At 39.3% G+C, this 17469-nt stretch overlaps 1 protein-coding gene across 4 annotated transcripts in view; it reads left to right on the top strand.

The window, feature by feature from the left end:
• RELN (reelin) overlaps window positions 1–17469 on the top strand; it is a 527544-nt gene that overhangs the window by 433223 nt on the left and 76852 nt on the right. For all 4 annotated transcript variants that reach the window (XM_043872741.1, XM_043872740.1, XM_043872739.1 and 1 more), the window contains 7 exons: window positions 6988–7146; window positions 7333–7521; window positions 8058–8331; window positions 11035–11175; window positions 11282–11459; window positions 14685–14769; window positions 15588–15770. In XM_043872741.1, coding sequence (XP_043728676.1) covers window positions 6988–7146; window positions 7333–7521; window positions 8058–8331; window positions 11035–11175; window positions 11282–11459; window positions 14685–14769; window positions 15588–15770 — 1209 coding nt within the window. The remainder of the gene's footprint in view (window positions 1–6987; window positions 7147–7332; window positions 7522–8057; window positions 8332–11034; window positions 11176–11281; window positions 11460–14684; window positions 14770–15587; window positions 15771–17469) is intronic.

The raw sequence follows: 17469 nt of genomic DNA, 5'->3' as shown, positions 1-17469 counted from the left end.
AGCACATGTGATAAAGGGGACAAGAAATGCAAACTCCCATGTAGCAGGATGCGAAGAACCAGTGTGGCAGTAATGAGCACAGCAGACAGAAGTGAACTTAAGAGAACCCTTAAGAGAACTTACATTGTAGTAAGAGGAGTCAGAACATCAAGAGTAAAAGAAATGAGCAGGATGTTAGATTGTTGGGCTAGATAGAAATAAATAAGCTGATGAGATGGAAAGTAAACTTATGCTGGGAAAGATGCTGATTTCAATAGAGTGATCTGGGAGTGGACTTACTGAGAAAGTGACATTTAAATTGAAATCTAAAGGGGAAAGTGTTAGTTGCTCAGTAGTGTCTGACTCTTTGCGACCCCAGGGACGGTAGCCCGCCAGGCTCCTCTTTCCATGGGATTTCCCAGGCCAGAATACTGGAGTGGGTAGTCATTCCCTTCTTTAAGGGTCCTTCCTAACCTGGGGATTGAACCTGGGTCTCCTCCATTGCAGGCAGATTCTTTACTATCTGAGCCACCAGGAAAAGGCTTCCCCAGTAGCTCAGCAGTAAAGAAACTGCCAGCAATGCAGGCAATGCAGGAGACTGGCTCCATTCCTGGGCTGGGAAGACCCCCTGGAGGAGCAAATGGCAACCCCCTCAGTATTCTTGTCTGGGAAGTCCCATGGACAGAGGAACCTGGTGGGCTGCAGTCCAGTTCAGTTCCCATGACGGGCTGCAGTCCATAGGATCGCAAATAGTTAAGACACAACTGAGCACACACACTAATGGTGAAAAAAGCCCAAACAGAAAGAGCTTAAGGCAAGTTTTCCAGTCCGAAGAAACAGCAAAGGCCATGAGGTGGAAAAGAGTTGTGGTGTTGGAGGAACAGAAAGAAGGCCAGGTGGCCTGGGGCTCATTAAGGTTTAGGAATGCTGGGGAGAAGGAGGAGAGGGACAGAGCCAGGTCACGTAGAGCCTTACTGGCCATGGAACAGAGGTGGGATTAGAATCCACTGTATTAGAAACAACTGAAGACTTTTAGGTCAAGCAGTGATATAACCTGATTTAAATTTTTATAGGATCACCCTACAGAAACAATATGTAGTTCAAAACAAGAGTATCTAGAGCACATTCTCCATCCACATGGAAACAGGAGCTTTGAGGGATGCAAAGGTAGATGGAGTTCTGTCCCAGGATCTTGCTTACTGACTGAAGAGGTGGAGCTCCTGAATGTTTTCTTTAAATTTTGTGATAAAATTGCTATTTAAAAGTAGTTCGTGGTTGGAACATGAAGCAACTATGTGCATGTGCATATGTGCATGATTCTTGTGAAAATTACAAATCCATACCCCTATTTGTATATGAGGGAAAAAAAGAAACTCTGACCAGAGTATAATGGGAAGCATCCACTTACTGACCTGAGGCTGTCCTCTGCTGTAACCTCTGATTGCAAATGCTCTTGTCTGCCTTCTGGGACTTATTCCCTTTAGGAACACAACTTATTCTCAACAACCCTGAGCCGTTTTCTTGAACTCACTGCTGCCTGTGTAATTTACATCCCACAGGCATTTCTCAGCCTTTTATTGAAAACTGGTTGTTAAAATGTAAATCTGCCTAAATCCTTGAACAAATCTCTTCCAGTGATAAAAGTAAAGATTTTCTGCATACTCAAGCTGAAGCCTCAATTTACATATTTGGAATTAAAATCAAAATTAGGCTATTTTCAGTAAGACTGGGAAGAATGAGTATGGAGTTGTCATTTTAAAAGGGGAATGTTTTATGTTTCTTAAATATTTGGTAGTTGAGCTGAAATGACTTGGTTTATTCCGATGGACAGTGTTTAGATGACACAGGTAAAGAGGATCAGTTCAGCTCAGTCATTCAGTCATGTCTGACTCTTTGCGACCACATGGACTGCAGCACACCAGGCTTCCCTGTTCATCACCAACTCCCAGAGTTTGCTCACTTATGTCCATTGAGTCAGTGATGCCATCCAACCATCTCGTCCTCTGTCATCCCCTCCTCTTCCTGCCTTCACTCTTTCCCAGCATCAGAGTATTTTCTAATAAGTCAGTACTTTACATCAGGTGGCCAAAGTATTGGAGTTTCAGCTTTAGCAAGAGTCCTTCCAATGAATACTCAGGGTTGATTTCCTTTAGGATGGACTGGTTTGATCTCCTTGCAGTCCAAGGGACTCTCTCTCCCTCTCCTTGCTGTCCAAGGGACTCTCAAGAGTCTTCTCCAACACCACAGTTCAAAAGCATTAATTCCTTCAGTGCTCAACCTTCTTTATGGTCCAACTCTCACATCCATACATGACTACTGTAAAAACCATAGCTTTGACTAGATGGACCTTTGTCAGCAAAGTAAAGTGTCTGCTTTTTAATAGGCTGTCTAGGTTGGTAATAGCTTTTCTTCCAAGAAGCAAGCATTTTTTCATTTCATGGTTACAGTCACCATCTGCAGTGATTTTGGAGCCCAAGAAAAAGAGGCCCAGAGATTGATAAAAAAAATAGATAGATAGATAGATAGAGATACTGCTGTTTCCCTTTTTTGCATTTCTCCATTCATTCATACTTACCTGAGAGGCATTCCATTGACCTGAAGAATTGGGGGCCTCCTCTCTGCAGATCTTGCAGTTAGTTGCCTGCAGGTGTATGTGACAGTCCTGAAAAAGGCAATGTGGAGAAAGGCAGCAGGCAAAAACCAACTGTAGCAGGGACCACTTGAGCCATAATTCTCATATTCTCATGTACATCTGAATCCTTTCAGTTCAGTTGAGTTCAGTTGCTCAGTCGTGTCCAACTCTTTGCGACACCATGGACTGCAGCATGCCAGGCCTCCCTGTCAATCACCAACTACAGGAGTTTACTCAAACTTATGTCCACTGAGTTGATGATGCCATCCAACCATCTCATCCTCTGTCATCCCCTTTTCCTCCCACCTTCAGTCTTTCCCAGCATGAGGGTCTTTTCAAATGAGTCAGTTCTTCACATCAGGTGGCCAAAGTATTGGAGTTTCAGCATCAGTCCTTCCAATGAATATTCAGGACTGATTTCCTTTAGGATGGACTGGTTGGATCTCCTTGCAGTCCAAGGGACTCTCAAGAGTCTTCTCCAACACCACAGTTCAAAAGCATCAATTCTTCCATGCTCAGCTTTCTTTATAGTCCAACTCTCACATCCATACATGACTACAGGAAAATCCATATTCTTGACTAGATGGGCCTTTGTTGGCAAAGTAATGTCTCTGCTTTTTAATATGCTATCTAGGTTGGTCATAACTTTTCTTCCAAGGAGCAAGTGTCTTTTAATTTCATGGCTGCAGTCACCATCTACAGTGATTTTTGAGCCCAAAAAAATAAGGTCTGTCACTGTTTCCCCATCTCTTTGCCATGAAGTATGGGACCAGATGCCATGAAAGTATGAGACCAGATGCCATGATCTTAGTTTTCTGAATGTTGAGTTTTAAGCCAACTTTTTCACTCTCCTCTTTCACTTTCATCAAGAGGCTCGTTAGTTCTTCGCTTTTCTGTCATAAGGGTGATGTTATCTGCGTATCTGAGGTTATTGATATTTCTCCCAGCAGTCTTGATTCCAGCTTGTGCTTCATCCAGTCCAGCATTTCTCATGATGTACTCTGCATAAGTTAAATAAGCAGGGTGACAATATATGGCCTTGACGTACTCCTTTTCCTATGTGGAACGAGTCTGTTGTTCCATGTCCAGTTCTAACTGTTGCTTCTTGACCTGCATACAGATTTCTCAAGAGGCAGGTCAGGGAGTCTGGTGTTCCCATTTCTTTAAAAATTTTCCACAGTTTGTTGAGATACACACAGTCAAAGGCTTTGGTGTAGTCAATAAAGCAGAAGTAGATATTTTTCTGTAACTCTCTTGCTTTTTTGATGATCCAACAGATATTGACAATTTGATCTCTGGTTCCTCTGCCTTTTATAAATCCAGCTTCGACATCTGGAAGTTCACAGTTCACATACTGTTGAAGTCTGGCATTACTCTGCATAATTTTGAGCATTACTTTACTAGCGTGCGAGATGAGTGCAATTGCGTGATAGTTTGAGCATTCTTTGGCATTGCCTTTCTTTGGGATTGGAATGAAAACTGAACTTTTCCAGTCCTGTGGCCACTGCTAAGTTTTCCAAATATGCTGGCATATTGAATACAGCACTTTCACAGTATCATATTTTAGGATTTGAAATAGCTCAACTGGAATTCCATCACCTCTACTAGCTTTGTTCATAATGATGCTTCCTAAAGCCCACTTGACTTCACATTCCAGGATGTCTGGCTCTAGGTGAGTGATCACATCATCGTGATTATCTGGGTTGTGAAGATCTTTTTTGTATAGTTCTGTGTATTCTTGCCATCTCTCCTTAATATCTTCTGCTTCTGTTAGAATCCTTTGGGAGGTTTTAAAATGCAGATTATTTTTCAATAGGACTGGGGTGGTATGCTGCATAACAAATTATTCCCAACTGAGTGGCCTAAGGCAACGTCTGTTATCTTCTAGTTTCTGTGAGTTAGGAATTCAGGTTCTGGCACAGGACCTCTCCTGAGGTTGCACACAAAGTAAAAGCCAGAAGTGCATTCATCTGAAGAACCAACCAGGGCTGGAGGTTCTCTTTCCAAGATGCTCACTTATCTGGCTATTGGCAAGAGGCCAGTTTCTCTCAGTGAACTTGTCCACAGGCTCTTTGTGTGTCCTTCCAGGGGGAGAGAGAGAGGCAAGAGAGTGCAGACGCCTGTTATGGCCTCATCTCAGAAGTCACCCAATGTCTCTTCTACCATGCTCTGTGTAACAGTAGCAAGTTACTAGGTCTAGCCACTCTGAAAAAGAGGAGAATTAAGCTTCACTTTTTGATGGGAGGAGTGTCAAACAGTTTGTGGAGATGGTTTAGAAAACTTCACAGGTGGAACCTGTTCCCAGATGATGCAGGTGCTGATCCTTGGACCAGACTTTGAGTAGAAGGTGCTAAAGGGCCACCAGTGAGATTTTAGTCTAATGATGCCTTAGTTTTGGTACCATATCTACTTTCCAAATAGGTCTTCTGAGATAACTATCTAAATTATTTATTCATTCTCACTTGCTCTCTCTCATGTTACAAATATCAACCATATCAAACAAATTAATGTCCACAAGAAAACTATATTTTGAGCAAGCAACAAGGGTTGGAGACTGGAGTTTTGTCAGACACTCCTCACCTTGATTAGAATAAAGATGAGAAAGAGCCTCCCTTCAATTTTCTTCAGGAACTTTGATGTGGTTCTGTCCCTTCTGCAACACATGAGTCTGACTTCCACCCACTGAAGCTCCAGCTGCCCATGTCTACACCCATACACAACATAGTTCTCCCCACAGAGTTCCTCTTCTTTGAGCTGTTTTTATTCTCTCATCAAACACAATGATTTCTTCTATTTTAAATATAGTAACATTAATTCTCTTGAGATTTCTTTTGCATGTTAGATGTTATTATCCCTGACATCACCCCTTGTCAGATGTAGTGACAATAATTCCATGTAATATCAATTAACCTTAAAAGGCATTCTTTTAGTTCTATATTTTATCATATTATTTCTTGAAACAATTTTACTAAACTCTTTGCTATGCAGTACAACACAGAGACTGAAATATTCTGCTTAGTTAATAATGAGGAAACTAAAAAGATATTATATGAACCCTGGATTATTTTTCCAGAAAGATTGAGGGAACACGGCATTGTAGCTCAGATGGTAAAGAATCTGCCTACAATGCAGGAGATCCTGGTTCATTTCCTGGGTTGGGAAGATCCCCTGGAGCAGGAAATGGCAACCCACCCCAGTATTTTGCATGGAGAATTCCATGGACAGAGGAGCCTGGCAGGTTACAGTCCATGGGGTCACAAAGAATTGGACACAACTGAACGACTTTCACTACTACTACTACTAGAAAGATTGAGCTATAATAAAATTAATATAACAAATACAAATTTACTAGACATAATTTATGTGAATATTCAGCTAGCACTTCAGTATCCCCAGTGATAATTTTGAATATACAGTGCCAGTCTTAGGAACAGTTATGGAATAGGCAATTAGATAGATGCCAAAAAAGCCCTCTGCCCTTCCCATCAAATAGAATATATATATTTTTAATTATTTGCTAATGATATTTATATTATATGTATATATATATTCTGTTGACTCCTACCATTTCATCATTAGCAGTTTTTTCCTTTGCATTCAATATTACCCTTCCCCTGTGTCCTCTTTTAAAATAAGAAATGTTCCTGGGAGAAGTAGGAGGAATCGCACATGAAGTATCTTAAACTTTCATGTGTATTCCCTAAATCACACTTCTCTGGTGATCAGCAGAGGGAGATGGGGCAGAAGAGAAACATGAAGGGGAGAAGGTGAAACAAGAGAGGAAGGTCAGAGTAACGTCAGAGTGGAGTGAGTTCTTCTGCTTTGCTATGTAGTAATTTGTCTTTATCAGTCTTCATTGACCAAGGTCTGACAGAGTATGAAATGCCTGTAAAAGTATCCTTCTGCTTAAGAGAATTTCAGATTGACCTGTGCTTCCTATCTGGTGCATCAGCGGCAAAGAGCCCTTCTTGATTTTGTGCTGAGAGATTGAGATATTCCTTCTGAGTATATAATAATGATATGAGACTTTGTACTGTTCAGGACAGAATCTAAAATTCAAATACATAATCTGAAGTGCATTTTATGTCCCCCTTACCAACCTCCTCATTGCTCATACAAAGCTGAGTGGTCTTTAAAAGAGCTTATGTATTTTTTCCCCATTTCCTAGGAGTTGGTGCATCAGAAACTGTCAAGAAATTGATGAGCCTTCAGGTCTACTAATTCATTCCTTGGAAGTTAGACAAATGTGCCCTCATTCTATGAGATGCAATTTGAAGTTTCTAGTACAGTCTTGCCACTTAAAATAATACTGTTTCTTGCCTTTTTTGCCTCTAGGAAAACTGTCCAAGTAACTGGATTTATGTCTTTTAACACAGGGCTTGTTGTTCAGTATTCAAATGACAATGGGATACTCTGGCATTTGCTTCGAGAGCTGGACTTCATGTCATTTCTGGAACCACAGATCATTTCCATCAACCTTCCACGAGAGGCAAAGACACCTGCTACAGCTTTTCGATGGTGGCAGCCCCAACATGGCAAGTTACTGCTCACCCCAACTTTCCTGGTAGCATTTAGATCATCCGGTTAAAGCCACTTTGTATTGTGTGTTTTTTAATTTGCTGTCAGTTTCTAGATAATTTGATTTAAAACTGCAGTCATAAAGATATTCATATTGCTATATAATGAACCTCCTGTAACTGCTTTTATTCATCTGATTTCAGGGAAGCATTCAGCCCAGTGGGCCTTGGATGATGTCCTTATAGGAATGAATGACAGCTCTCAAACTGGGTTTCAGGATAAATTTGATGGATCTTTAGATCTGCAAGCCAACTGGTATCGAATCCAAGGAGGTCAAGTTGATATTGACTGTCTCTCTATGGATACTGCTCTGATATTCACTGAAAACATAGGTATACATTTTCACTTGATAAGGGGAGAATATTTAATTAACTAGAGGACTAAATTAACTAAAGCCCAAGAGGAGATTCTCTAATGCCAAACCATGTGCATAACTGCCTGTGCTGAAGGAGGCAGTTGGAAATAGCAAGTTGTTTTGTCTTCTAGTGTGACTTGGTGAACCCAATGACAGTTTTTGCAGGGACTGTCTTTCATGTCATGCATAATATGACCAATGTTTCTTAAAAGTGAGGCAAAATATCTTTCTGAGAACGTTCCTGTGTTTTATAATTTGCAGAATTAGAATTTGCAGACTCTCTGTTAGCCTGTCTCAAGGCGGTAAGGCTTTTCAAGTTAGCAGCCGTCCATATTTCTGAGTCTGTGCTAACTAGATAAAAACAGTCAGTGTGAGATGAAAAGTCAAAGCACATGTGAGACGCTATAGATAAGATATTATTTTTGTTTACTACTGAAAGCATGACAAGCAGAAACACCAAATAAGAGAGAGAGCACAATTATGTGCTACCATTAAACTTTTCCTTTTTCGTAGGAAAACCTCGTTACGCTGAGACCTGGGACTTCCATGTGTCAGCATCAACTTTCTTGCAGTTTGAAATGAGCATGGGCTGTAGCAAGCCCTTCAGCGACTCCCACAGTGTACAGCTCCAGTATTCTCTGAACAATGGCAGGGACTGGCATCTTGTCACTGAAGAATGTGTTCCTCCAACCATTGGCTGTCTGTACTACACAGAAAGTTCAATTTACACCTCCGAGAGATTCCAGAATTGGAAGCGGATCACTGTCTACCTTCCACTCTCCACCATGTGAGAATTGTCATTTGGCTACATGTCAGAACTTCAGGTTTCTGTCACCTAATTGGAAAATAATTGTGATGCCACTTGGAAATTCTATTACTCTTTCATGAGAATTATGCATGGAACATACCAGTGGGGAGAGAAAGTTCTAGGTGGTTGGGTAATAACTTTTAAATACGGTTAGGAGTTCCAGGAGTTTTATGAGGGTGAACTTTTCTGCTTCTTCAGCAACCTGAAGGCTGCCCAACAGATTCAGGTTTTAAATTGTTGTAAAAATAAACATCTGCCCAATAACCAGAGTGATACTTAGCCACATGAAGCAGTTTGTAAAATCATTAGATGTAGAAGAGTGTCCTTAGTTGTTATTGGCTTTTCTCTTTTAATCTCCACACCACAATAAGAGTAAAAGGTTCATTCTTTTGAAATGCTCATATCATTTTACATCTTTATTCCCCTCCGTAGGATCTCAGATTACATTCAGCCCTACCTTATGTTAGGGCTTACAGTAGGTTCCCACTTCTGTGGTTTAGGTGTTGGATAGTGGAGGATCTTTCTAGGAACTAATGTTACTGTGGTGGGTGAGAGAGTTTGTACCATCCTGGGGCTGCTCTCCCCAGATCCCTACATCTTCCTTCCACTGCCCTGCTCTGAATTGTAGGCACATTGGCCTCTGCAAGCTGCATTTGCCAGCTGTATGTGTTTTCTGGCTTCCTGGTAGGTTTAGGGAGTAACAGATAATGGCAAGAAAGTGGAAGGTGGAAACAAAGTTAAACCAGGGTATTCCTCCCCCTCCCTCTCTATCTCAAGTACATCTTGGCCAAGTTCAGCAGCTCCAGCTCCACCACGGTGTCTCTCAGGGTGACACTGGCCCCTGGCACTAGCAGCACCTCCTCCTGTATCTCTCCATCTTTGGACTTGCAGTGGCTTCCTGACTTTCCTAAACTCTTATTTCCTCACTGATGCTGCCACTCACTATGCATCTAGTATTTGTAAATTCTCTCCGTTAAACACTTAGAGTGGTTTCCATTTTCCTGGTTCCATTTTGATTCAGAGATGTGCAAACAAGTGGCAGGAAAAAAAACACCGGAAATCAATGTGTTTTAGTATTTAACCTAAAACAGTTTCCTGTGGACCCCAGAGCTTTAAAGAATGCTCACTTGTAGCTTATTTATTCACTCTATTTTTATTCAACAAACATTTACTGAATATCTCTGCCTGCAATGCAAGAGACACAAGAGACATGGGTTCAATCCCTGGGTCGGGAAGATCCCCTGGAGAAGGAAATGGCAACCCACTTCAGTATTCTTGCTTGGAAAATCCCATGGACAGAGGACCCTGGCAGGCTACAGTCCACGGGGCCGCAAAAGAGTCAGACACAACTTAGCTACTAAACAACATTATGTGTTAGATCTCTGGTACAAAATGAATAAGATGATGCCTGGATCCAAATATATGATTTAGGATAACAGGTATCTAAACAGTTATTTATACTATAAAATGCTAACAGTGACAAAACCCAGGGATATTATTGAAACAAAGGGGGATACTACCCAACTCAGTTTGGGGAGATCGAATGGAGCTTTCTGCAGGAACTGATGTCTGAGTTGAGTCTGCATTAGTGAATAGAGCTTATCTGAGTGAAGAGAGCTTGCGGGAGGTCATATGTGCTGTTGTAAGCCAAAAAAAAATCCCAGAGACCAGAAGAAATATGAGTTGATGGGAAAACTCAAGGACTCGATGCTATTAGAGTACAATTGTGAAGAAATAGGCAAAGATGAGGCAAGAGAAGAGGGCAGATGATGAAGGGGGCATGTATTTCATATTAGCAGTTTGGCATGTGCAGGGGAACCATTTAAAGTGTGTTAAACTGAGTGGTGACATGATTAGATTTCCGTTTCAGAGCCACCACTCTGGCAGCTGTGTTGCATTGAAGGAGGACTTGTGTGGGGAAAACAATAGCACTTGAAATGTTACTATTGAAATTCCACTTCAAGTCAACTGTGTTTTACATTCCAAATAACTAACACATTTCTGCTGTGCAATCTGTTCCTAAATGAGAGACTGCTACTGCTGTTTGGTAAAGCTGTACATATTTCTGAATAAAATGGTCTTCTGACAGTATATCCCAGTTAACAGATTGCAGATATAATAAAAAAAAAAAACATGGGGGTGCATCACATCATTCTAGTCCTCACCTTTATGGGAACCAGGTCCTCAGAAACCAAAACAGAGGCAGAAGTTAGATGAGGCTTCCATTTACTACCTCAGAAACATTAGGGACAGTAGGACAGAGACCTCATGGCAAGAACTTTGTAAGATTCCAACTTATCCTCATGTTCATCATCCTCAGTCTCTTTTCCAGTACTGAAAAGTTGTAAAAGCCTGAAAGCAAAAACTAACATTCTGCATAGAGTTAAAACACAGAATAAGTTGATAGTTCAAACTAACTTTTCCAAGTCACATGTGTTCAGAGGCTCTTATATGAAAGAAATGGTGAAATATTTTTAAAGTATGTTTTCTACTCTCCTGTTTTTGGGTCAAGAGTAAACAACATCCAAAATTTGGTACAAAACAAACTGTGTCGAATAAGAGAAAACTGGAACCCTGAGGAAGACACTTTTAAAATGAAAGAATTAAATGTTTTGTTTTTGAAGGTTGCCACTCAAACCAAGTACGATTTGTTTACTTTCTATTTTGTTTTGTTTTTCTTAGATCTCCCAGGACCCGGTTCAGATGGATCCAGGCCAACTACACTGTGGGGGCTGACTCCTGGGCTATTGATAATGTTGTGCTGGCTTCAGGGTGTCCTTGGATGTGCTCAGGACGAGGGATTTGTGATGCTGGACGCTGTGTGTAAGTTAATGAAACTGGTAGTTTCTTTCTTTGTAATGCAAAAAGAAAGATAGTATGTTGATCTCATGATGTATAATGCCTTTTCTCCACTCATTTTTTTCCTTAGGTGTGACCGGGGCTTTGGTGGAGCCTACTGTGTTCCTATCATCCCTCTACCCTCGGTTCTTAAAGATGATTTCAATGGGAACTTACATCCTGACCTTTGGCCTGAAGTGTATGGTGCAGAGAGGGGGAATCTGAATGGTGAAACCATCAAGTCTGGAACATCGCTCATTTTTAAAGGGGTCAGATAAGATTCTTCACTAGCACTGAAATTCCTGTCTTTTCTCAATGCTCCACACCAATGCATTTTTGTTCAGATGATATATTATTGTATAAACTGTTACTGTCTTCTAACACATATCATGTTTCCTCTTACATTCACTGAGATCATTTTTTATGATCACTTGGGCATTAAACTCCTCCCTTGCTTTGGTAATCAGACCTTCCTTACATTCTGCTGGAATTACATATGTAAAAATTATATATACACTATTTCTAGAATCTTGACTTCTAGAATGTAACATTTTGTGTGTTTTCAGATATTTAACTTGAAATATTTTTCTAAATGACTTTATGGAATATCTTTGCTTTTTCCTTCCATTTTCTTTCTTTTCCTCCTGCCAATACAAACATTTGGTGACTCTAAGAAAACCAAACATTTAAGTCAAGTTAAATCATTAGTGTATTTTTTGTATTTCAACCTAAATGTTGGTTAGAGGATTATTAAGCAATTATGTGAAACTGTGCTGAGCTGGCACATCTTCGTATGTGAATACGTGCCACATCCTGCCCCTCTCAGCTGGGGCAGTTGGCTAATCTAGGTGTGCAAATGAAATCTTTAACAAAAATCCGCATGGTCTCTGTACAACCTTAATGATTAACACCTAACACTTAGAAAATTAGACACCCTGGAACTTTTTCAATTATAGTTAATAGATGCTGGCTATCATTCTTGTTTGAGTCCAGAATTCTTCTCAAGTTTTTAGATGAGATAGAAAAAGACTTTAGGGGTCAGCGAGATTCACAAGTCCCTGAGAGCAGTAAGTGACTGAAGAAATTGAGGTAGGACATTTCAGGGTAGAGACTGCTGTTTTGATTGTGTGCATTTTAATTCTTGTCTGAGGCTTTAGCTCTTATTACCACTATCTATTTGAAGCAATTGACAAGACCACAAAAGATAAATCCTGTGATTCAAATATCTTTACCTGATAAAATTTTAAGCAGTAAATTAACCTGGTTTCTAGATCCTATGAACAAGGGAAACATATAGTCTTTTATATTAGGATTAAGTATTTTCTCTTAAAAAAAAGTATTTTTTCTTTAGCCATCCAAATGCAAGGGCAGCCAAGCGTTATATGTGTTGGACATAGGCTATCTATCAGTCCTGCAGGATGCAAAGAGGGCTCAAAAATGCCATTCAGTAGGTTGTAGTTTGACCTAGAAAGGCATTCTTTTGTGAAAAAGGAAATGATAGTTTCTTTTCAATGTTTATAGATTCAGGAGTGCTATCTGCTATTAAAATATCTTTGCATTTAGCGCAAATGGATTACTGAACCTGGAAGAGGATCAGAAAAAAAGCATCTGTATGAGCTAGAATACATGTAGAAGCAGGGCAATACAGTTCCATTGGGCAATATTCCATATCAAGTACTTAACTGTAAATAAAATTTAAAATGTGAAAGAAAGATGCTTTTGTATTTGAGATCACGCTGACTTTCAACAAAATTGCTCCTACAAGATACACTATGAAATGTGTCCTTTAATGCCTGACTTATATTGGCCCATGGGAGCAAGTTTATACTCACATTCTATAATCAAGGGTGAAGAGGAATCATATTCCTTTATCTTGATGTTGTCAAGGGATATTTATGAACTGGATCTGTTAACTACCCACCTCAAAGCTTTTTCATTGTAAGATGAAGTGACCTTTTCCCATGACCTTAACCTCTATATGGCGCCAAGCTATGAAAACATCCAAGGCCTTAAGCTGATAAGTGTATGAGGGAAAGGGTAAAGACATCAAGACATGGAGGATAGGCAGTGACCAAGCATTGTGGACTGAGCAGGGCAGTGGATTATTAAGATAAAAGAAAAATAAGACTGGAAATATAAGGCTTTTATACAACCACCTTCAATCCTGGAAGTTTGAATATATGCTTTGTATAAATGCAGTTGCTTTTTCATTATGATATCAAATAATTCTCAAATTCTAAATTTAGCATTATCTAGATATCTCTCCCCAAACCAAAAGATGATTTAATAAACAAAACACTGATGTTTTATAAAGGATGGAGGATAGGTTTCAGAATCTGACATATCTGAATTTGAATTCTACTATCATCACTTTTGCAATCTTGAGCAAGTTACTGACCTTCTCAGATTTTCCGTTTCCCTATGTGCAACAAGAAGAATATGTTTCACTTATGAGTGAAAGGTGTTTTAAAAGAGTAAAGTGGTTCTTTTAGAACCCAGCATGCCGTGGGCACTCAATGTGTGGTTGCTCTGTAACAGGGAAGCCCATTACAAAATTAGTCTTATTTAAAATTTTTCAGCTATTAAAGAATGTATTACAAAATAAATATTAAGAAGAGGAAGAATTTGCTTCCTCTACATTACATTCCACTTGGTATCTGTTAGCTGATAATTAAGAAGCCAGTAGACAGTTCAGTGTCCACTCAGTATCGGCCAGCCCTACACCACCAAAGAACCACTTCATTCAGAGTCATACTTGAGAAACTGAAAGGCTTGTTAGTACCTAGGACATTTCCATAGCGAAATTCTATTTTACTGGGCTGTCACTGCAATCCTGCATACATGGAGAAAACAAGCTGTGGAGCTGTCAATCCCAGGCAACCAGAAATAGTTAATTAGCAGAAAAATTACTAAAGCCAGTGTGATCACTTTCCGCCTTCCTTGGCTTCTCTGCATGAGCGCTTCCAGCCTGGGCTTAGGGACTTGCTTAGTTACGCCTTATTTAACTTGACCAACTGGAGGGTGTTGTGTCAGCCTGAATGAGAGCCTCCCGGGGCTGTCAGAGCACGCAAAGGAGTAAGTTCCTAAGACTCTTTGGAACCCTGAAAAAGTTACCTATTAGCTTCTAGCTTCCAGCAGGAGCTGGCACATTTTCCGTCTGTTTCCTCTTTACTCCTCTCACAACATGCTGTGATCAAAGGAGGCTGTTTTTTAAAAAGGTTTATAGATATATAATAGTATCATTTTTGCACTGCTTTCTATAAAAGTCACAGCAAAGTGTGACTTAGAGTTGAGCCAATGAAATGTTATTCAAGCATAGGGAATGAAGGCCATTAAAAGGGGAAATGATCAATTTTTCCTTCCAAACTGGACCAAGTACTGTCTCTTGATCATTATGCATCTATTATTTAGCTAAGTTAGATGTATAAAATCAAAGGAAAATACTCTCACAAATAAAGTAAGATTTCTTAACATGTATGTTTTTTTGTTTGCAGGAAGGACTACGGATGCTCATTTCAAGAGATCTAGACTGTACCAACACGATGTATGTCCAGTTCTCACTTCGATTTATAGCAAAGGGTAAGTCATTTCTATGGGTATGAATTCACTATTTCCCTTCAAGCAAATTTCCCCGTATATGATTCCTCCTCCACAAAGAAATAACAGATTTTAGGCCATAAATTTTGTTATATGGGAGAACTAACATAAATTTGAGTGCATAAGTGTTCACAAATGTTCTTCTATAATATATATTCATTTTAATGTCGGGGTAAGATTACTACTTATTTTATAATGATTTCATATAGAAATAGTAATCATACTAGTCCTCTGCTGGTTAAATTTATCATCACATCCCTGAATCTTTTTTTCACCACTTATGTCTAGCTGAAAGAAATTTAAATTTAAAAAATTTAGCTTTTGGAAACTTGGGATTTTCTTTCACAGATGTAAACCCCTAAAGCCAACTCCGACCTTTCATATTAACTAAATAATTTTCCTGACAAATAATGTCATTTGGATATAAGGAATTTTCAAGTAGATTTTTGATAATATCTTGAGATGTAAATGGCCTTTTGTAGAGCTGTGAAGCCTATAGAATCAAAAATTTTTAATATTTCCTAAATGAAATATGGAAAGATATGTGTTCATATTGAGGAAAAGAGGGAGATAGTACTGTTTGAAAAATCCACGATTTGGTGTGTGTTTTGAGATCTATTTATCCAGAAATTGCAACCCATCATCACCTCAACTTGCCTCAGAAGAATTTGGACTGTAAAGCATCTATGTGAATGCAAGTCAGGTTATGCATTGATGCAAAAAAAAAAAAATAGTCTAAGATTGTACAGTATTCCCGTTTTTATCACAATGTGTTTATGCCTGTGTTTTCTTCTTTCTAGGTACCCCAGAGAGGTCCCATTCTATTCTATTGCAATTCTCCATCAATGGTGGAATCACCTGGCACCTGATGGATGAATTTTACTTCCCTCAAACTACCAACATACTTTTCATTAATGTTCCCTTGCCCTATACTGCCCAAACCAACGCTACAAGATTCAGACTCTGGCAACCTTATAATAATGGTAAAAGTACTTAAGTTCTCCTATTATCAAAACTGATTGTGGCATGTTAACATGCTTTCGCCTAAGGTGTGGAGGAAGGGTTTGTCAGCTAAGTGACTTTGCTGTCGATAGCACATTTTGCATGCTTCACTTTTGAGGAGTTTCAAGGAATATCTAGCTTTATATATCTCTACCTTCATACTTGACTATATATTGTCTTCGTGTTTGACTCCTATGCAAATATAGCTAAATCCTGTCATAGAGCTATGCTTTTTAAAAAATAATCCAGCTCTACCATTAGGTACTCATCAGTTGTAACTACATTTTTTACTGAATTCATTTAGGAATACATAGTTCTGAGTGCAGCACTTCGTTAATGAGACAGAACAATGTTAGAGCAAAATGCCGTGACAAAGAGGGACCGACAGAAGCAGATAGTGCCTGAGATAAAATATTCTGTCATATACACTTGACTCAGTGATAAGTTAAAGTGAATGTATAATTTAACAGCATTTTCAGATTGTTATAGAAAACAATTTTACAGATTTGTAATGTTTTATTACTTACTGTATTTCTATTAACTGCTTTTTATAAAGGACCAGACTCTACCAAATTGTACCTTTAATGGCCTAGGTAAGCACAGAGATATCATATTAAGCAAATTCTTTGCAAAGGTAACACAAGAGTGGATAAGAAAAATGTACTTCCATCTCTAAAACTTAACCTGTTTCCTTTATAACCAGTAAGTCAAAAAATAAAATAATTGTAACTTATTGTGAACAGAAAAAATAATCTTATATAATCGCTGAGTCCAAAAATGCCGCCAGTTTTACAATCCAGAGGTTAGTTGTCTTCATATTATGTTTGGAATGCTTACCAATTTTTCTTCATTTCTTTCACCAACTGCTTCCAAAACAAGAAAAGGGAAGAAAGCTACTAGGATTAGAACAGTGACAGGATTAGAGAGGGAAAGGCACATGTGACTTCATTTAAATCATCAGGTTGTTTCTATAGGCTTCTGTTTATAGATCCTTTTATATATTTTATAAGAATTCTACTAAAAGTAGGAATCAGTGGAGAAGCAACCTTGGGGAACCTTGTTGTTTCTTCTTGCCGTGGTCGTATCATCTCGTTTCCAGTGCAATCCAAGCAGTGTTTTGCAAAAGCACTGGGCTTACCCATCTTATCTTCTCAGTAATGGCTTCTCAGTGGCTCAGCGGTAAAGAATCTGCCTGCAATGCAGGAGACCCGGGTTTGATCCCTGGGTTGGGAAGATCCTCTGGAGAAGGAAATGGCAACCAATTCCAGTATTTTTGCCTGGAAAATCCCATGGATAAAGGAGCCTGGTGGGGCTACAGTCCATGGGGTCACAAAAGAGTTGGACACGACTTAGCAATAAAACAGCAAATATCTTACTTAAACACTCTACCTGAGTTGCTGAATCAAATTCTATGACAGCCTAAAGAGTGATTTTCCTAATTTTCTGTATGTTCCCCTATAGCTCCAACTAAACATACATGTTTTGAAAGGCATTAAGGGAAAAATAAAGTAACATATAACAGAATGTTTTCTTCTGTGTAGTTTTTAACAATGAAATAAAGCTGCACAACAAGCCAGTGTTGTAATGGCCATGGTCCTTAAGCCTAAAGGAAACATGATTCTGAGTCATGAGTTGACTCTAAAATATCCTGAGTTGCTCCATAAATAGACTAGTTAGTGT

The sequence above is a fragment of the Cervus elaphus genome, chromosome 18, assembly GCF_910594005.1.
Source record: "Cervus elaphus chromosome 18, mCerEla1.1, whole genome shotgun sequence".
In the NCBI taxonomy this organism is placed as follows: domain Eukaryota; kingdom Metazoa; phylum Chordata; class Mammalia; order Artiodactyla; family Cervidae; genus Cervus; species Cervus elaphus.
Note: the sequence above shows the minus strand (reverse complement) of the source record. Positions and strands in the feature narration are given on the sequence as shown.